The following is a 20,140-nucleotide window of genomic DNA, read 5'->3' as shown; positions in this document are numbered from 1 at the left end:
AAAGAACCAGGTTGGGCAACCATCTGCTTGACCATCCATCGCTCATATGGGATTTTACTCACTCCAGGTGTCTTTCCCCCCAACCGAGGAGACTAGATCGAACTCTTCCTTCAGGCACTCGACGCAACACCGGCCCTCGATTTTAGAGTCCACCGTGGAATACAAGTAGCCTGCGACATGAAGGGGATCTTTCCCCTCCACGAGATCCAAGGCAGGTTGTTTCTCGTCACTGAAAATACCCTGACCTTAACCATAATCCCCGACATCTCCACCTCAAATTCCATTCAGAACGCATGCGGCCTTGACTTCGCCATAAAGGATGGCATCTGCTGCACACCTCGAAAGCTAAAAATCCTAGAAGTTGCAAAAGGAACCCATAAGTATTCGACCCTCTTTTTCTACGGCCTCGTAGCCAACCTTTGCTTCGACCGTGCCCGCTATGGGTGGCGGGATAGTTCACCATTCATGTATTACACAGCCAAAGCAACCAGGGACTACCTTCATGATGCTGAAATCCCAGTCGACCTCCACGAGACAAAATGGAAGGACCTCGGAGTTCCCTTCACTGGAAGAACACATGGCACAAGAAAAGGTCGCAAAAGGAAGCCGCCTTTATCTGGAGCGTTTACCACAAGGCCATCGCAGTAATACGTGGAGGGATAGAATCAGCTCGTGCTTCTTGCCCATTTTGCTCGGACACGACATAATCCATCGTCCTCATATTCTGGCTGTGTTCCAAGGCCAAACGGGCTTGGGAGTGGTGCCTCGATGTAATTCATGCCATACTACACACATAGGCCGGCCCCCCGACCCGGTTCAAGTTTGACAGGGTGCACTGCGTGTTTAAAAAGAACCCCCCAAGCGCTTCGGTAAAATGCTACTCATCTGCTCGCTCCTACGGGGATTACCACATGGGAGCTTTGGCTCGAACAGAATGCAATGGCCTTCCACAGAGAAGAGCGGTCCCTTGAACAGGTCACCTCAAACAACTGGTCGGGTCTCCAAGACTATGCTCGGATCGAGTGGAATCGGTTAATAAAACGAATACCCACATATGGACCCCACTTGATTTTTGGTTCACCAGCTTTAACAAAACATGGGAAAATAATGGGATTCTTTGTTTTGGAAACGGCCACACCATACGTTGGCTATCACGTCATGCCCGTAATCATCCTCGTGCCAGTTAGTCCCCTCAAGAGGATTGTACTATATTTACACTTCGAGTTGCTAGTCCAGGTCCAGTTAGACAAGGGTTCTTGAATTCTATTCTAGTCTGGCTCTATAATGGTTACTGCCTGCAATGAAATTTGTTTCATTCGTGCCAAAAAAGGAAATAAAATTATGGTAATATGAATATATATATCTATATGCATAGATTCTAAGACCAAGTCCACGGTCGTAGGAGAGGCAGGAGGCGGTGACGGGTGCCCAAGGAGAACCGCGGCACAGGAGATGAGAGAGGAAGTGACGCTCACGTTGCGTCATTTTTTGTGGGGCCGCAGCCCTGACCGCAAAACCTCTGATTGATTGATCGCATTAGAGGCTTTGCATCGTCTCTGTGCGGGTTGTAGCCTGAATAGTAGTACCCAAAGCTCGTGTGCATTGGTGTGGAGCTTCGTCAAGGTTCCAAACAGCGGAAGCGGCCTTCTGACTTGTGAGAATTTTGCAGCATGTCTGACTTGAGTGAGAGCAAATCGGTGGGAATAAACGTCTCGGAACAGCGTCTGATATGCCGCGTGTAAGCAATTCCAGCTCTTCAGACGTTGTGCATTTGCTTGCCGCTGTGTGCTTATGTGCAATGATTCTAAGTGTGCGACTAGGGCGTGCGTAGCATAGTCTTACTAAGCGCTACCCAATGTTCTCCGTTGGCTGTCATTTAGTGGGTGACTTTCAACTTTGTGGTGATGAGTCCGAATCGTTCTCGCTCTGTAGCGGTGCGAGGAATTTGGGTGGTCTTAGATTGGAAGAACGCAGACGTTATTGGTGGTTCTGCGATCCTGAATGGCTAGTTTGCGTGCTTGACGGATTTAGGGTTGGAGGGTTACCGAGCTCTCCAATTATCATATGGAAATTTTTTTTTCATTAGCGGAATGTTTTTAGTAGCTTCTGAAATTCCTTGAGTTTGTGTTCTTGCACAGATGCACCAGAAACTTCTCTCAGTATACTTGTCCAAGATGCAACATCCGCTATTGTTCTCTGCAATGTTACAAGGTATTTTTTCAATGTATTCTTGAAGATCCTGATTGGGAGAGCGACTTTGGTTTGTGGATTAAGGAAACATGGAAATTGGGGACTGGTGAGAATAGTGCTGATTTGCAGAAATCTCTTTGGTCGTATTACAAGCTATGCGTATCATGCTCAAGATATTTTTGACTGTGCACAGCTTGCAGTACTTCGGTTCACTAGAATCACTGTTAGGGGTTCTGAAGGCTTTCATTGTTTTGGTTTGAATGTCTGAAACTTTCTTGGATATCTTGGGCGTATCTCCTTTTGTTGGCTTTGGCACATAAATATATCTAATGACAATTTTCATTTCTCCCGTAAATTGACAGAAGCACAGCGTCCGGTGCACGGAGCAATTTGCACGGGAGAATGTTTTGGAGGAGATGAAGGGCTTGAACGTTACCCCTGAGAGTAAACAGAGAATGCTAGAAGCTTTGCAGCGTATCCACTTTGATGATGAGGGCCGCAGTGTTTTTGAAGATGATTATATGCAAGTTCTGAATGGGGAGGGCGAAGAACCATCAGAAATAGGTAAGACATTGTGAGAAGATCTCGCCTGTTCAAAAGATTATAGTTATTCGCTCTATTCAGTCCTGCCGGATTTCTATCACATGTTTCACTCTTATGGGATTACATATTCTGGTATTTGGCGGGACTTTTTTTTGATTATTTCTCAAAAAATATCAAGACATGTTTTCATAGTAGATTTGAAATTGATTTTTTTCAGGAAACTTTACCTTATTTTTTGGTCATTTACAAGCTTCAGATATTGTGCTAAGTGCACCTCTGTCATTCATCACATCTTGCTGTTTTTTTAGCACTTTTAATTAATTTATTTATTTTTATTTTTGTTTTTTGTTTTGTAGGCTTTGATACGGAGGAGCTGTTGTCAGAGGATACTCTTCAAAGTCTACAAGAAGGTGAGCTGTTTGTTTTTGTGACGCGTTAATGTACAGCTAGTGTACTGTGATCTTTCAATTGCCTCTGTTTTAGACAAGCCATGTAATTATAAGTTTGGTGTTTTGAATGCTGCAAAAGGTACTCTGGTTGATAATCGTCAAATCCAAGCTGAGTGGACGCCTGGTATTTCGCAGGAGTTAGTATATCGTTCGAGGATCTGTCAGCATCAGAAAAGAAGGCCTTTATGAGAGCTGTTGCTGCCGGTAAATTCAGTCATTTGATAAAACCTTGGGATCCTTGGTGGACTCATCCTCTGGCACATAATATATCGTTGACTAAATCCGGTATGCAATTGGTTCAGCCTCTTGAAGAGCAAACACCTAAGGAAGTAACTTCTTTGGACGAAGAGGCTCTATCTGATTCAGGCGGTGAGATCTTGTCTGCCAGTTCCGATATTCCTTCACCATTGGACACACCCTTGCAAGTAATCAAAGACCTAACAGCTAAGCAACCATCGCCCTTACTTGGTGTACATTTGACCGAGGTCATTTATGGATACTGTTTCACACTGCGTTTATTCAATGGCGATTGGGGATCAGATCCGCTAGATGCTGCTTTAGTTCTTTTATGCATTGCCAAGGTATTAGGTGTCGGTTCAACTCCAGAGTCAGTAAGCGCTGCACTGGCAGGCTGTTTGGAAAGCGTTTGTTCGCCATCTTTCAAGCACGCTGGAGGATATAGGTTAGCTCCTAACACATTTCTTCTTCCAGATATTTTCTTCAGCTTATGGTTGAGGAGATGTTGCATCGTTTCACTTGCATTTGTGATGATAGTATTTGTAGAACTAGAGGATTTTAAAGCGGAAGGAACTCTTGGCCTCGTGTTTGCATCGTGTTTACACTATGTTCTTTAATTGTCAAGAAGCGTATAAATGTAGGCGTAATGTTGAAATCTTGATTTGTTGGTACACTATGGCACAGATTTGGGAGCAGCCTCTTTGATGACACTGCCCTTCTGCTTCGACTGAAAAGGGAAGGGATACTATGTGCATTGGCAGATGCCTATCGGCTCATCGATTGTGCGGTAAAGGACCTGAAGACACACGTTAAAAACAAGGAGGGTTCTTCTACTGCAATTTTGAAAGAGGGATCCAGTTCGGCGCCACCCAAATCAAGAGTGAAGCATGAGAAAAAGGGCTACTCAAAACGTCGTAGTTCAAATTCTAGAAGATTACGAACGGCACAGAAAAAGCTTTACTTTATGATATGTTGGGTAAATGAACAGGCGAGTGAAATTTTTGATGACTTAGTTGGGCTTGTTCAAAAAGAGAAAAGTATGCTGATTGTTGAAGTTGGCACTAGGGAACTTGAGACTATTTCATCCAATAATGAAGTTAAAGTCAAGGAAGCTGCAAAAGAAGTAGCAACTCCCTCTCGAAAACTGCTAATACAAGAGGTTGACTGAAAGATTTCCTTGTACGCTTAATCCTTCACTTATTCTTTGTTGTAAGTATTATTGTCTCCATTGATTCGATTCACAGTCTTAATTGCATGGTGTCTGAATATTTCAGATATGAAAAGCGGTATATTGGATATGGGAAACGTAAAATGAAGCCAGGTGTGACAGAAAATGTTGCAAATTTGCAAGAACCTACTGCACGTTTTTTGATTCAACTTGACGAGGAGAAGCAGGGGTCCATTACAGATCTCTCAAATCTTTGACTTACACAACTAAAAGGCGCTCTCTAAACAGTGGCATGGAGAGGAAGGTGCATCAAACCCCCTTCGACCCTATATTTTGCAAATCCCAGATTTACATCTGCCAACAACTATTACCATACTGATGCACCTGTTCCACCTGCCAGGTTCCTTCATAAACCAACACAAACTGAGGAAGTGTCTGATTTATATGAAAAATTATTCTGATTTTCTCGCACCAAAGGTTAAGCTCATGACCAGCTTTTCATGGTTTCAGGAAAGCTGCAGAGCAGCACACCCATTTATCTTATCAACTGCCGTGGTGATGCTCATGGCTTCACGAGCACCAGGGCAATGAGGGAACCAAGTATTCCTGGTCCTTTTGTGATCATTGTGAGGTTTTTTTGAAAATTAAATACAGGTAAATTATAAATAGGTTTGTGAACGTCAAAGTGAAGCTAGCATGCATGTTCAGTTCAATCTCCACTAGATTGATAGTCTATTTCCAACGTTTTCTTGGAATTGCAACCGTTTTCTGGTCGTTTCTTAGTTAAGTATTTGAAATGTACATTTTATGTAGGTTGTGGTTCTCCTAGTACTGAGTTCTTAACGTTTTCTCCTTCAATCAATGATGAATAATTTCTTGTTCATTCCCATCTATAATATTATATATTCATTTGTGAAACATATTAATTAACAGATTATTATGATATTTAATACAAGTATAAAAATTATTATGATATTTTAATACAAGTATAAAAATTAATGATAAATAATTAAAAATAATTATTAATAGTATCTGATTTAGTCTTAGACAATTCAAGTGAACTATTAAGAATTAAGTTATTATTTTTATAAGGGTAGATTAAGTCCGAGTACTATTTAATTCTTTAAACAAATTATGAGTAACTAAAACCTCAATAACCATAGTTGAGATTTTGTATAGAACTTGATTGAAATAGACTTTGAAATAATTTTATGACCAAAAATAATTATATTTTGGTTTTTCTACTCCTATAAGAATATTTTTGTCTTCTAATATTTGATGTTGAGGTATTAACATTACAATTGATATTATAAGAGATAGATTTATAATAAATAAAATCTAAGTTAATGTACAATCTATTATTATTAATTCAATATGCATTATTTATCTAATATTAATATGATAGATTGTTACAGATATTAATATTAACATTAGTAATTTAAAAATTAAGAAGAATTAAGAAAATATACATAAAAATAAGTTAATTTGATATCATCTCAAAAAAAACTCTTTAAAAACTTTCAAGATGCAGATTTGACTTTACAAGTGTTTGTAGGTTGGAAAGTTTTTCAATAAGTTGGCCACATAGTGCACATAATGGAAACTTACGTTATAAGTTAAATACATGTTTTTTAAGGTAGACATGTGTTGAATGATCTATAGAACATTGATATATAATTCTTTACTTAGATAGTATATATAGAAGTAAGAGTGAGGTCTTTTTTATTTTTGTCAATGCATTTTATGTTTTTAGTTTAGTTTCACAAGCCTCTAGCCTTATTGTCTTTAGCAATAATTATTCTAATTACTTATAGAATACACATACTTCTTTATTTTATTGTATTATCTTTAATTTAATTTCTAATTTATTTTATTCATCTCCTTTGAAGTTCTTGACTTTGATAGATTGAAAAGAATACACTTACAATATTTGAGCTTTGTCTTTCTTCATTAAGAATGCATTACTTGTTTTTTTTTATAAGACACAAGTATAATAGAAATTATAGAATATTTACTTCTAAATTGATATTGTTTATAGAATTTCTTCTATTCTTGATTTTTTTTATCGCTAGTCTAAAGTAAAGTTAGGCATCTACTTTTTTCGTTGTATTATTATTGCATAACTTGTTGAAATGAAGGATGCAATAGCACAAATGTATGTGCAAATGAGAAGATTAATGCTTGCAATGCATCAGCTCAATTCACCACCACAAGGAGCAATAAGATTAGTTGAAAGTAAAGATATAGAGATTATTGTAGCTATTTCAATATCTACACAAAATCACATTCTTTTTTTCATGATGGAATATTATTTAAATGCTACCACAATTATTAGAGAATCAAGAATTATATTGCTTAAGAAGTGTTTATTTGAAGGAATGTTTATACATTGTAGAAGGTACAGAATAATTTTGTGCTCTTCAACTTTATCACAATTTTCTAATTGTAAGATATTTTTGGATACAACAAGACATTGGAGTCAATCTTAAGAGATATTTGATGGCCTCAAAAAAAAAAAAAAAAAAAAAAAACTTTGTATAACCATGTGATATTTTTTTAAGATAAAAAATTATTGTTTTTTAATCTTTTGGATTCTTTAAGCCATTAACTATAAGAAAACAACTATAATCTTTTTTACTACATATTTTACTAAAAATCTTTCAATTTCAAGCTCTTATTATTCTAAATTTATAATAGTGAATTATATCACTACATTAAAATATTTTGTACTATATATATAAAAAAAAATATCATAAGTAAAAAAATATCTATATTTTTTTAATAATATTTATTTTTTTTATAAATTATAGAGATATATTATATTAAATAGAAGGACTTAATTAATATTTAGGTTTTAAATAATTTTTTTTAAGATATTAAAAGTATACATAGAATTATTTTGCTCTTTTATCTTTAAATCAATAAAAAAATAAAGCATGTAAATTAAGTGTAGAAGTAGTATTTACAATGTACTATCAAATACCACGAAGATAAATAAACAACTCTTTTATAACTAGCAAAATTTACATATAATAAAACAATATGTTTTTCTACTCGATATTACTTTTTCTATACTAACTATGATTATCCTTGATTATTTGATATTTTTAACTTTTAAAAAATTAATAATCCTATAGCAAAAAAATTTAAAAATTAATTATTAGAGTTATATTTGACAATAATGGCATAATTAAAGAAAGCTCAAGAACAACAAAAAATCAATATAGATGTCAATTGTAAAGAACAATCTAAATTACAAATTAGCATCAAAGCATGGTTACTTCATTGTAATATCAAAACTAATTGCATATATGAAAAATCAAATAATAATAGATTTTAATGCTTATATATTTGTAAAAATATATATTTAATTTTATATCAATTATGCCTACCAAAATCTATTAATATTCATCATGTTTTTTGATTGTCATTTCTTGAGCCAAAAAAGATAATGGATATATTGAGAAGATGACAATTGCTAAATTCTTCTATAGAGTAGACAACAATTAAGAATTTGGAGGAGAAGAGATCTTAGACTATAAGCAATATTGATATAGATTAAACTATCTTATATATTAATACATTAATTAACTTACATGGGAGCCATCAAAGAGTCTAATAAATTCTCTAAAAAGGGTTAGTACTCTATATCAATGACATCCATGAAAATCAAGTTAAAAAGTCAATATATCCTTTATTATAAAATAGACGAGGTTCAATGAAGAATTCATTTTATTTTGTATATTTGTTTGTAGTTTCTTTACATTTGTCATGGAAAATCAATAACAAGTGAATTCATTTAAAGAACCATTATTCATTGAGCTACTAGATGAGCCATTGAGATTGTCATAACCTTCAAAATAATATTATACAGATGAAGAAACTCTAGTAGAATATGTTTTTTCTTAAATAGATGGTAAGATACAATAAGTTTGGTATTACAATTTTAGATGGCACTTTTAATATTTAAAAATATTATTAGAAGTAAGAACCACTATTAAAAGTATTTTTAATATTTTATTTGAAAAAAGATATAAAAGCCTTCAAAATGATCAAATAACAAGATAGTCTTCTTGGTTTGATATAAGACATTATTGATGGTTGAGAGGACCTATCAACTACCTTCAAAGAGAATAAATATCAGATTCTATGGCAAATGCAATTTTTTGCATCTTAAATTTTCTCAATATATAGTTACCACTCATTGTAGAATTTTTCTTCAAAAAAAAGGATAATATCACAAACATCAATATTAAAAATATTAATAAGAATAATATGATTAATTATTCATAAATAAATATAAATAGGTTAACTTAATAATATCTTGATTTGAAAGATTTGACTTTAGAATTTTTTATACATTATTGGTAGATTGAAAATTTAGTCAATAAGCTACCTATGTATTGCACATGTTGGCTATGAGGTACACATATTAAAAACTTACCTTGCAAATTAGACATGTATTGGATATTCTATACAATATTGTTATATAGCTCCTTAGGTAGGTAGTACATATTGAAGTAACAATAAAGCATTTTTTGTGCTTGTCAATACCTTTTATATTTCTAGTCTAGTTTCAAGAATCTTCAATCTTCTTGTCTTTGGCAACAATTGTTTAAGTTACTTGTGGAATATACATACTTCTTTATTTTTTTTATTATCTTAGATATAATTTTTAATTTATTTCATTTATCTTGCTTTAAGTTCTTATTTAGGACATAAATTGATTCAATAATTATAATTCTACTTATTAAAAAAAATCTAGTTAATTTTATTTTATTTTTTGATAAAGATTGTTTGGTTGAAAATTTTGTTTAAATGACAACATTATAAAAATGTAGAATTTTATTTCATTATATATATATATATATATATATATTAATTATTTAAATTTAAATTCAATAGTTTGACATTGTCTTGATTTTTTTTCTTTTGGAAATTTTTATAAATTCTAAAAACATAAAATATTTAAAGTGATCATCTTTGATATAATTTTTCTTTAATATATATTTTCTACATTTTTAGTCAAAAAGTAGTATGTTTTTATTTGCAAGAAATAATTATAAAAACTTTATTTAATCAAAGAATTTATTTTAGAATACCAATTATAGTAAATAATCTAACTTCTACATTAAATTTTTATTTCTTTTATATCTTTTATAAAATAATTTTTAAGAAAATATCTTTATATTAAAACTTTTGGCAATTGTATCTTATTTAATAATACAAATAATATACAATCTTATGTTCTTTTTACCATGGTTAAAAAATATAATTATAATTATACATAAAACAATATCTTTAAAATAGTTTTCTCTTATTTCTTTTGGTTACTACTTTTAGTACATTGACAATCACTTTATTCTTAAGTTGCCTACATTCTTTTACTCTTAGAGTCGTTTAAGTTAAAACAATAATTACTTGTACTATGGTGTATATATATATATATATATATATATATATATTATTTAAATTATTAAATTGTATTGAATGGATAGTTGTTTCTACCATACCTTCATGTAAACAATACATATTCTATTTTGTCTAATTTTATTGTTGTAGCATTTTTAAAAATTAATTATTAAACTGATATAATTTTAGTGTATAATAAAGTAAATCAACTAGATCTATTTGAAAATTTTTCATTACAAATCATAGATCCAATCGATTTAAAAAGTTATCAATAATGTCCATAAATTATTTACAAAAATTGCCAATCTTTTAATGTAAACTTTTTTTATCCCACTTAATATCAACATAAATTGACAAAAGTATATATCTAAATGACATTTTATTATAACACTTTAACTATCTTTCACAAAATCATTGCTATATGGATAGTAAAAATTTGGAATTTTTAATAATAATTTAATTAATTGATAAAAAGTAAAATAGAAAATACTATACAAGTTATTCTTAAAATTTATTATTTTTTTAATATCATTATGCCATCTTAAATCATATTAAATTTATTATTATTAATAAGTTATAAATAAAACTAAGACAAAGATGTGTAGATTTGTATCTTTTTGGATTTTAAAATATAAAAGTTAAAAAATAAGTATATTTATTATTTTTGAAGTATATGTAGATATATTTAAAATAAAGTAAAGATAATATTAATTAAAAAATCAAAATTTTAAAAATTAAATTCATTAATAAAATATATTCTATAAAACTAAATATTAAAATTTAAAAAATTCAAAATTAAAAACATAAAATTAAATTAAAATCACTATAATAAGAAATATTATCTGTTAATTAAACAAATATTTTTATTAGTATTAAAATAAATATTAAATATTTTTTTAAGTTTATTTTTAAAAGAATTTAATTTTTTTATGTTGTGGGAATTATATATTTTTATTTATACATTATATAAAATAGATTCACTTTAAAAAAAATTGATGGAAAAAGACTAAAAAATTTATCTAATAAATTATAAAATTTTATTATCTTTGTCAATCAAAGATTTTTCTTTTAGCAAATTATTCAAATGAATTCTTCCACATATATATATATATATATATATATATATATATATATATATATATATATATGAATACTTTATTTTTCTTGTTATAAAAAAATAAATCAAATATTTTTTGAAAAACTTATGTTTTTTTTGTTATATAAAAAATATATAAATTAAAATATCAAAATTATTTTAAGCATAGCTAGATGAATATTTTAAAATTAATAAATTTTAATAATTCAATGAAGAAAAAATTATATAAAATTAAAAAATTACAAAAATAATTATAAATAAGGATACAAATCAAAAATACTTACAAAGAGATGCATAATTTATCATAACGTGTTAAGAACATGAATCTCAAAGAATGAAAATTCAATATACTCTTGTGTTACTTGAAAAGATTGAAAAGTCACTCAAAGATGGTAATATATTGAATTAGAATGGCTATTGCCAAAGATAAGAAGACTAAAAAGTCTTGAAACAAAACTAAGAACTAAAAAAGCATTGATAAGAGTGAAGAACGCTTTATTCTTGCCTCCATATATAATATCTAACTAAAAATTATGTGGCAATGTTCTATAGGATCTCTAACACGTATTGACCTTGTAAGTTACATATCTTAACTTGCAAGGTAAGTTATGTATATATGCACCACATAATTAGCTTGTTCTACAAGCTATCAATACGTGTGATAGTTGATTAACTTGTTGATCAAGTCTCTAACCTACCAATCAACTACAAACATGTATGAAGTTGAAATTACATCTATGAAGCTTCTAAAAAGCTTCTCTAGAAGTTATTATGAAATTAATCTACTTTTACCTACTTCTATCTAATCATATAGATAATTATTGGAATAAATATATATTTCTATGACATAATGTTGTTTTTCTTTGTCATTGCATATATACCTTGTAAGTGCCAAAGGACACAAAGTACTATGATCTTGTTCACCTTAAAGAGAACTATCATACTTGACATTGTCAATTATAACTATAAAAATTGTAGCATTTTTTGTCATATTTTAAGCATTTAGTTTGATTTTCCAATTTAATCTCATCACAATTAAAAAGGTAAATTTTTCATAGTTATTATACCTATTTTATTTCAAATGGAAGTAATATGATATTCTTTAAATTTCTACATGGTGTACATTAAGGATTTAGGAGTTTCTTATCTTTAATATGTTTGAACTAAAGACATCAAAGCATCAAAACTTGACATGGCTAAGGATCTAATTTTAACATGGAGTAGTGCTAAGGTACTTAAATGCAACAACATGCATCTTGCAGATGTTTCATCTTGCATTTTGCCATTGCAATTGCTTTGACATCTATAGATAACATTTTTGGAATTGTTCAAATCTTTTATTCAACTTTGTATTGTAGCAATAATTCACATTTCTTTTTATGTATTAGATTTAAGTACCATGATTTTTAAACATAAGCTTTGCAACAACTTCACTTTTGATTTCTTAAACATATCATTAGACTCAATGCAATATTAAATGCATAATTAAATCCAAAATTGAAAGCCAAAAATTTATGCACTTTCTTGTAATTGCTATAATTGTTATGCTTGTGGAGTTTGAGAAGGGCATTGCATGCACCAATTACTCAAAAAACCATATCTAGTTTTTATTATTCTCAATCGGAGTAATTTCAAAAGTAATAAAAACAAGGTGATATTTTTTGACTTCTTTGTTGAGGCTAAAGTATATACCTTAGCATCTTACCTTTAAGTGCATTGCATTTATAATAAATATGAGATAGTAGCTTGTAGGTACAATCTTCAAAGTTTAAAGACAAAAAAAATGCTTTAACAAATTTCTATCAATTATCTATATTAAGTATAGTCATGCTACCATGATTTCTTGCAATTTATCTTTTAAATAGTGGTGCAAGCTTTTGAAACCCCAAATTATAGTTTTCTAGAAATTCTTTTGATGCAACTCATGTTCTCATCATGAAATTCTTCCTCTTTTTTTAAGTAGAGAATCTTGATGCATTTGAGTTTGTTGTCTTTAAATTGATAAGGACAAAAAAAAAAAATAGCTTGCAAGACAAGATAGCATGGAATACCAGTATGGACATCCTTGGTTGTAGAAAACACAATTCCAATAGCCAATTTGTCTTGGATTGTCATTATCCAATCTCTGATTGATGACCTTCAACTTATTGGACTACACAAAGAAAAGCAAGGCAAACTAAGGATGAGAACTATGTTCTAGGAAGAGAATTGGGCCTCTCTTTGATTTATTTATTTTTATTTTTTTATTTGTGCACCTCCTTGTAATTATTTCTATAAGTGTGCCTCTCTTTGTAATTATAATCAATTTGTGCTCCTTATTGTAATTATTTCTATGGGTGTGTCCCACAATGTAATTTCTTTTTAAATTAATGATAACATGTTACGAAATTCCTGCTGCTAGAAGAAGAAGAAAGGAAAAAAATAAAAATAAAAATCTGTGATTTAGCAATTATCAAAAAAATCTGAATTATCCTTGTACGTCAAAGCAAACTCACGGTTATGGGCACGTGGAGTGAAGCACCCTGGACCCCAACATCCACGGCCGGTGCGATTCGAGAGGTGCCCGTGAACCGCATATTGGTGGTGGGCTTCAGTACCTGGAGGTGAGGCCCTGCGAACGGCGGGTATCATAGTCGCGATACCAACCCGTTCACACGGGGATGCTCAAGAGAAGGCAGAAGAGGCCAGTACCCTAACCACCGTGGCAGCTCGTCGCCATGCGTGGGAGGCAGGAGCAGCAGCTGGCGTCGGAGAAGCATCGCCGAAGAGAAGGTGAAAGGAGGAGATCGGGAACAATTACGAAGCACGCTATGAACATGAACAGCGCCGCTCCCTCCCCTCTCGATCATTCCCCCTTCTTCACCCTCTAGAATCATCCGCTTTTGACGCGCCCCTTCCCCTTTTTACAAATGCTGAACCAAGCCTTCGCGACTTCTAGGGCACTCACCGTTTCTGAAGACGACTGACTGGTGATTTTGGTTGCTGTGGCCCTGTCTCCTTGCTTTGTTTAATCGGCATTTAACGTGTTCGCGTTTAGGGTTATGAGTTGTTGGCGTTGGGTTTTGGTGGGTTTCGGGGCATGAGATTTTAGGGTTCATTGGTGGATCGCTGGGTAGTGTGAGGTGTATTTGTGTGTGTTTGTTGGCGTCATGACGGCGCAGGAGAGAGTGGACGAGTGGATTGAGGTGGGAGAAGGGGAAGCTAGGCAGCAGCCAGAGCCACAACAGGGGCAAGTGCAGGGGCAGAATGAGGAGAAGCAGGAGGAGCCACAGACCGTGATTGTCGATTCTACTATTACTGTGGACACTGTCGTCGAGCAAAATGGGAAGGTGGAGGGCACCTTCCATGAAGAAGTGGATGTTCAGCAGAGTTTCACTCTAGAGGAGCCACAACCGTATGGACCTGATGAGTCCTTGCAAGATGGCAAGGTGCAGTTCTTGCTGTTTTCCTTAATTCTGTTGTTCGAACTCTCTCAAGTCTCAACAAACCTCCGTGAAACTTAAATTGCGTTCTTTTTGTGATATGACTACTTTGATTTGTTTGATTTATAGAAATCTATCCTGCTTTTTTTCTGGATAGTTTATACGAAATGTATTTATTTCTTATCATTGTATTCGTATGTCCCTTTCTAGAGGATTAGCATGGATTGGGGAGTTGGAATGTAGACAGATTGCTACTAATTATTACGAAGAATATTATCTGCTATAGCATTCAGTTTTCCCGTTTTAGTGTGCTTTGCATCGACCCCTCATTGCAGGTCAAAAGTCCTCAACGTTATTACCATGTAGAAGTGATGTTCAGAAAACTGTGAGGATTTGCATAGGTCTACTAATCTATCATTCAGCGCTTTTAATACCTAGCCCATTCACTTGTGCAGGGTGACGAAGAAGAGTGTGGATTTTGCCTATTCATGAAGGCTGGTCCTTGTGGAAAGCGGTTTGCGGCTTGGGAGGCTTGTGTTGATGATGCTGAGACTGCGGGCACAAACATTGTGGAAAAATGTGCACAAATGACACATTATTTGAAAGATTGTATGGAGGACAACCCTGAGTATTACGGACCCGTTCTTCAAGCGGAGAAAGCCATGGATGAGCAAGCCTCAAGAGAAGCTTCCAAATCTGACACTGACACCGAGAAGGATCCTAATAACCTCGAATCTATTCCAGCATAGGCGATTTACAAATATTAGTGGAGAGTTAATTCTTTCGGCAGCGATCTCCATCTGCCCGTGGCTTTCCTCTTAAAGAATAGCATTTGATCAAGGGATAGACATTTAGCAGGATGCAATACCGGCAAACATTTTTAATGGATGAGGCTGTTGTAGATTAGCAGTTGCGGGATGAAACCTTTCAATCAGTTTGTGGGTTAGTATCTTTTATCACTTAAAACCATCGTTTCCTCCAAGTCCAGTAGTTAATTGAAATGTTGAATATCCGTCTACGTTTGCGGTATCCCTATGATATAATGTCGTTACATGTCTACGTTGATGTGACATTCGAACGGAAATGAACGAGTGTGCACTTTCATGAAGATGTCTGTTGATACAGTAATGTGAACGCAATTGTTGGAAATGTGTGAAGCGTTTTTGGCAAAGTTGGAGACACTGTTTTCTACTATGGAAAATTATTCAAGGGTATTTCTTAACAATGCTTTATTAAGGTACCTGAGAAAGCATTCATTTAAGATGCTACATGTCAATCGTTAGTGCCAATCAAATTTTCCGCACTTGCTAAAGATAGCTAGTAAACCATCATACACAAATTGGCCGCACGTACCATAATTACACCCTAACAACCTCGTCTCTCAATTGCCATTCAGGTATGTTTTTACTGTACTTGAGTAAAAAGCACTATCGGTGAGAAAACCATGTATCCTTCTTCAGCTCACTCCCATTCCTTTCACAGGTTAAAAATCAAAAAAGATTAAACGATCAATATATTTCACAAGGACATTGAGTCAGGATATTGCCCCACTGCTAAACTTAGTAGGTTGGGCTTTGCACGATACACCTAATAATCAAGTTCACAAGTCATCCAACCGTGCAGTGCCATAATCATATCATGTTTTCAGCATCTCATGTTCCAACTAGATGAAGTGACAACCTTGCAAAATGTGGCTACAAAAGAAGGGAAATGCAGTAAGCACAACGATTGAATGAAAGGAGTAAGCCATGTGTCACTCCAACGGTCCTATCGCAACCTCCACTCGTTGTGCGAAGCCCAAACTTTTCACGCATTGACCTTCGGATCGTTCCCAATAACATTGCTTGAACAGTGGAGTGAGCTGAGAACAAAATCTCAGTGCTTTCTGCCACCCAGCTTCAAGTTCACACACAATCCTTCACTGATGAATACCTAATCTTACGTGTTCAAGAGCAACAGGAGCTACCAGCGGCCTTTGGCTGAGCACCTCCAGCAGACAGCTTCACACCAGGGGCGGCCTTGGCAGGTTGCTGCAACATCCACAAATAATATCACACTACGTTAGCACTCCACGAATGTAACTGATGTCATCCGTACAAAATCAAGACTACCTTCACCCCATTTTGATTCGCTCAAATCAGGATAGACGCAAACATCTTGCAATATAAGGTATCTCAACTCGATAAGGAGACATTTTTTACGTTCAGAAACATTGGCAACTGTAAGTTTAGCCGGGTGTACCTCTGGCTTGGAGTCAGTTTCAGCTAGCCGTTGCTTGATATCCCTTGCAATGGTGAAAAAAACATCTTCCACGTTCATGTTTGTTTTGGCACTCTGATAAACAGTTAAAAAGACGACACAGCAAGCGTAAGTCCCACGATAATACAACAGCCTGTGTACGATACCAACGTATGGTAAGTTCACGTTGGCATTCGTAAAGATGTCCTTGAGAAAAGATTAATTCTAAACGCATCCTCCCTTACAGAGCACGCAGAAGCTACACGAACCAGACCCTTGCCAAGTAAACTTCACCAACGAAAAGCAACCCAATTTATCCAGAAGATGTATGATTTGTTACCCTATTCAGGAGAGAAATTCGTTATCCCAAACACATTATAAAGTTTAATTACAAATCCAGTAAGGCTGTAGCGTACAGTTTCGAAGAACTTGATGCCGAACTCATCTGCAAGTGCTTGACCCTTCGCAGTGGGAACGGCCTACAAAAAAAATATCAATGCACATTTGATCCGGGTTCCATGCAACGAATTGGTAGCTGCAATACAAAGTACAGACGCCCACTGACGGAGTATACATTGTAGCTTGTCAAAGAACCAATCTGTTTCATTGTAAACAATACACTAAACTGTATTCATGAATAGTAATTTACATCGCGTTACAGCTAATCTAAATCTAAAGCATGCACAGCCATGGAAAAAATTCACAAGTAGATAAAATGTTTCTGAAACTGTGCACCATAATAAGTTTGAGCTCACGAGACTACTCATAACCTGTATAGAATCTGTCTACTACGTCAGCAAATGGAATATCAAAGCAAGGAGCTTTAGCCAGCAGTAAAATAATTCAAATCAAAAAAAAATTTGCACACCACATCGAAAAAATAACATTAGACAGCTGCTAATTCGGTTGAAGACGACACTTCCGAGCCAGAACAACGTTTAGAAAACCAGGTGCTTACTCTTTTGCTCTCGTCCATGTCAGCCTTGTTTCCGACCAAAATCTTGTTCACGTTGTCAGATGCATGCTGCTCAATATTCCTGATCCAGTTTCGAATATCTGATCACATCAAAATCATTAACACACAAAAAAATTTAAACTGGTCTCTCGCTATCACTTCAAATTACTGGCAAATAGACTTGTGATCTAGAACTGACCACCTCCTGCAAGAATAAAGACAAGGTTTGGAGTGAATACTATTGAATGATGATTCGTCGGTCACATCGTAAACCAGCAATATCCCCATTGCTCCTCTGTAGTAGGCTGCACACCAACAAAAGGCAACGCTCTCAACCCTTAAAATGAACCCATGATATCAATCAACTACATTATTACACACTTACCATCAAAGACTACCCCACAGCCCCTGATTAATTTCACTTGTCTGAGAAAATATTAATAGAGAGCCTGAGTATCAATGCCAAGCCAGCCAGCCACAAGTACCTGTTGTGATTGTGCGGAACCGTTCTTGCCCAGCGGTATCCCATATCTGAAGTTTGATGCGCTTGCCATCCAGCTCAATGGTACGAATCTTGAAATCGATCCTGTCAGGTTCTCACAAATTAATTACTTCGCACAGACACCACACATTTCAATACCACAATATATATATATATATATATATATATATATATACGTCTGCGTGTGTCAACTGCAAACTATTGCAGTGTCCCGGTGTCCAAGAGAACGCACCCTATAGTGGTGATGAAGCTTGTCGTGAAAGAATCATCGGAGAAACGGAGGAGAAGACAAGACTTCCCGACCCCTGCGAACATCAACCCCAATATTCAACTCATTGACGGAACATAAATCCTCCAGCAAATGACACGCTATTTGGAAGTTAATAAAAGCGATTGCCAAGTCCTAACTCAGAAACCAACCCAAGGTGTTTCCTACTTGCACCCTTTTCTTCGCCATCACCCCAATTCCACCACGGTTTGTCAAAAAATCGTCGTACGTGCAGTATTTACGGACAATTTGTATACTAATGCTTGCTCAACACGTGACACATTCTGCTAGAATCCGAAGTTCAAGTCAACAGATGCATTATTCCCCAGAGCTAGAAAACGAACAAGTATTATGCACCATGTAAACTAAAGACAGATAAAAGACCAAGCATTAGCCTAGCTTTCTGATGAAATCCTCCGCCAACACACCACATTCAAGTCATGCACACGAAAGGACCTCGAAATTGTCAGCGCAGACGACTGACCGTACGACAGAGCGACATTTAATTCAATTCCCACAAGAAGCATACCACTATCGCCAATCAAAAGCAGCTTGATGAGGTAATCATAATCGGCCCGGGCTCTTGATCCACCTGCGGCCATGACTCCAGTAGCAGCTCACCACTCGGTAGAGGTAGATCCAACCTGATCCTCCCTCAGAACACTTCCCTCCTTATTCCGGCACCGACAAACCTGAGCTTCTCAGGAAAAAAATAAAAATAAAAAACAATCAACCCTGCACTCAAATAACCACAAAACTGTCGCTAAGCAGCAGCAGAAACATGACAAAAGTTCTAACTAGAAAGTTCTAACTAGAATCTTCTCAAAAACTCAAAGATTATACATACAAACACACCAGACCTAGGTTACATTACACAACGAAGCTCGATTCGTAGCTACCAACGTCAATGGGACAGGCCACTCCTATATCTCGCTAAGATCGACGCAAACAAACACCATTTCCAGACAGAAACCCGCTAGAAATGCTTCTTCTTCCTCTCCCGCTCTCGCTCTCACCCTCTCAGCCACCTCACCTTCAGCCTCGTCCAAGCCCCAGATCACAAACCCGAAATTGGTGAGGAAGCCTAAAATTCAATGACCAGGCCTCAAATGTGAGAGAACCGGCTTCCCAAGGACAGCAGCGACGAACAACAAGAGAGCGGGGAATAACAGTGGCCTGCCTGCGGAGCTATGATTGATGGCGATCGAAGGGAGGGGGGGGGGGATCCGACGCGGTGTTTCACAACAATGACCACGACGACGTCGACATTGCCTTTGAACGATGATACAAGACGAAGAAGTAGAAACGGGGGCTCCACTGCTGCTACTCGCCTCTCTCTGCATTTGGAGGGGAAGGGAAGGGAATGGCATTCTCTGTTCATCCATAATCTATATTTCATCAACATTCATCCGTTTTGTGGTGTGTTCATCCCGAATGTTGAGCAGGCCCTCGTGAAGCACCCGCAGGGCAGGGGTGGATGAAGAATCCCCTCCTCCTCCTCCGGCATTCTCGAGGGCCGTCGTTGGCTTTTTCCTGCATCCTCCTCCCTCCGTCTTGACGGCACAGGCAGGCCCTGCTGCTGCTTCTGACTCCAATCTCTCAAGTCTCCAACACATTAATATCACTAAAATAAATGGCTTGCTCTGGAATGATCTACTGC

At 35.1% G+C, this 20,140-nt stretch overlaps 3 protein-coding genes across 24 annotated transcripts; 2 read left to right on the top strand and 1 right to left on the bottom strand.

The window, feature by feature from the left end:
- Positions 1 to 1,492: 1,492 nt before the first annotated feature.
- On the top strand, positions 1,493 to 5,470 carry LOC112293862 (uncharacterized). Of its 15 annotated transcripts, none has more exons than XR_016506962.1 (8): positions 1,496 to 1,738; positions 2,139 to 2,211; positions 2,553 to 2,754; positions 3,090 to 3,143; positions 3,318 to 3,864; positions 4,181 to 4,578; positions 4,694 to 4,891; positions 5,098 to 5,470. XR_016506962.1 is itself a non-coding variant. In XM_090256787.1 (7 exons), exons 1-6 carry the CDS (start codon positions 1,671 to 1,673, stop codon positions 4,585 to 4,587), a joined length of 1,428 nt encoding a protein of 475 aa, XP_090112913.1. In that variant the 5' UTR covers positions 1,493 to 1,670; the 3' UTR covers positions 4,588 to 4,598; positions 4,694 to 5,470. The 15 variants fall into 15 exon arrangements, 5 of the variants coding, with proteins under 5 accessions (XP_090112913.1, XP_024399554.1, XP_090112914.1 ...); XR_016506960.1 differs by having other exon boundaries at positions 4,104 to 4,407; XR_016506959.1 differs by having other exon boundaries at positions 4,104 to 4,407; positions 4,988 to 5,470.
- Positions 5,471 to 13,801: 8,331 nt separating this feature from the next.
- LOC112293102 (uncharacterized) lies at positions 13,802 to 15,625 on the top strand. Its single transcript, XM_024542195.3, has 2 exons — positions 13,802 to 14,523; positions 14,973 to 15,625. Exons 1-2 carry the CDS (start codon positions 14,245 to 14,247, stop codon positions 15,264 to 15,266), a joined length of 573 nt encoding a protein of 190 aa, XP_024397963.1. The 5' UTR covers positions 13,802 to 14,244; the 3' UTR covers positions 15,267 to 15,625.
- Positions 15,626 to 16,000: 375 nt separating this feature from the next.
- Positions 16,001 to 19,738, bottom strand: LOC112293101 (ras-related protein RAB1BV). Of its 8 annotated transcripts, none has more exons than XM_090256784.1 (9): positions 19,341 to 19,738; positions 19,010 to 19,172; positions 18,445 to 18,517; positions 18,196 to 18,296; positions 17,950 to 18,015; positions 17,714 to 17,811; positions 17,172 to 17,234; positions 16,759 to 16,851; positions 16,001 to 16,547 (listed from the first exon to the last, which is right to left on the bottom strand). In XM_090256784.1, exons 2-9 carry the CDS (start codon positions 19,080 to 19,082, stop codon positions 16,464 to 16,466), a joined length of 651 nt encoding a protein of 216 aa, XP_090112910.1. In that variant the 5' UTR covers positions 19,083 to 19,172; positions 19,341 to 19,738; the 3' UTR covers positions 16,001 to 16,463. The 8 variants fall into 8 exon arrangements, with proteins under 8 accessions (XP_090112910.1, XP_024397958.1, XP_024397961.1 ...); XM_024542190.3 differs by having other exon boundaries at positions 19,010 to 19,215; positions 19,514 to 19,738; XM_024542193.3 differs by having other exon boundaries at positions 19,010 to 19,177; positions 19,514 to 19,738.
- Positions 19,739 to 20,140: the final 402 nt, after the last annotated feature.

This window comes from Physcomitrium patens, chromosome 16 (genome assembly GCF_059467195.1).
Source record: "Physcomitrium patens ecotype Gransden chromosome 16, ASM5946719v1, whole genome shotgun sequence".
In the NCBI taxonomy this organism is placed as follows: domain Eukaryota; kingdom Viridiplantae; phylum Streptophyta; class Bryopsida; order Funariales; family Funariaceae; genus Physcomitrium; species Physcomitrium patens.
This window is presented reverse-complemented; position numbering and strand designations above follow the sequence as displayed.

What these genes read in the sequence shown, in the direction of transcription:
- LOC112293862 (XM_090256787.1), top strand. Translation starts at nt 1,671, where the DNA reads ATGTCTGACTTGAGTGAGAGCAAATCGGTGGGAATAAACGTCTCGGAA. An exon ending in CGAAGAACCATCAGAAATAG is followed by an intron (nt 2,755 to 3,089) that starts GTAAGACATTGT and finishes TTTGTTTTGTAG; the next exon opens with GCTTTGATACGGAGGAGCTG. An exon ending in AAGCACGCTGGAGGATATAG is followed by an intron (nt 3,865 to 4,103) that starts GTTAGCTCCTAA and finishes ACTATGGCACAG; the next exon opens with ATTTGGGAGCAGCCTCTTTG.
- LOC112293102 (XM_024542195.3), top strand. Translation starts at nt 14,245, where the DNA reads ATGACGGCGCAGGAGAGAGTGGACGAGTGGATTGAGGTGGGAGAAGGG. An exon ending in AGTCCTTGCAAGATGGCAAG is followed by an intron (nt 14,524 to 14,972) that starts GTGCAGTTCTTG and finishes TCACTTGTGCAG; the next exon opens with GGTGACGAAGAAGAGTGTGG.
- LOC112293101 (XM_090256784.1), bottom strand. Translation starts at nt 19,082, where the DNA reads ATGGCCGCAGGTGGATCAAGAGCCCGGGCCGATTATGATTACCTCATC. An exon ending in GCTTTTGATTGGCGATAGTG is followed by an intron (nt 18,518 to 19,009) that starts GTATGCTTCTTG and finishes TGATGTTCGCAG; the next exon opens with GGGTCGGGAAGTCTTGTCTT. An exon ending in GTTCCGCACAATCACAACAG is followed by an intron (nt 18,016 to 18,195) that starts GTACTTGTGGCT and finishes GTTGGTGTGCAG; the next exon opens with CCTACTACAGAGGAGCAATG.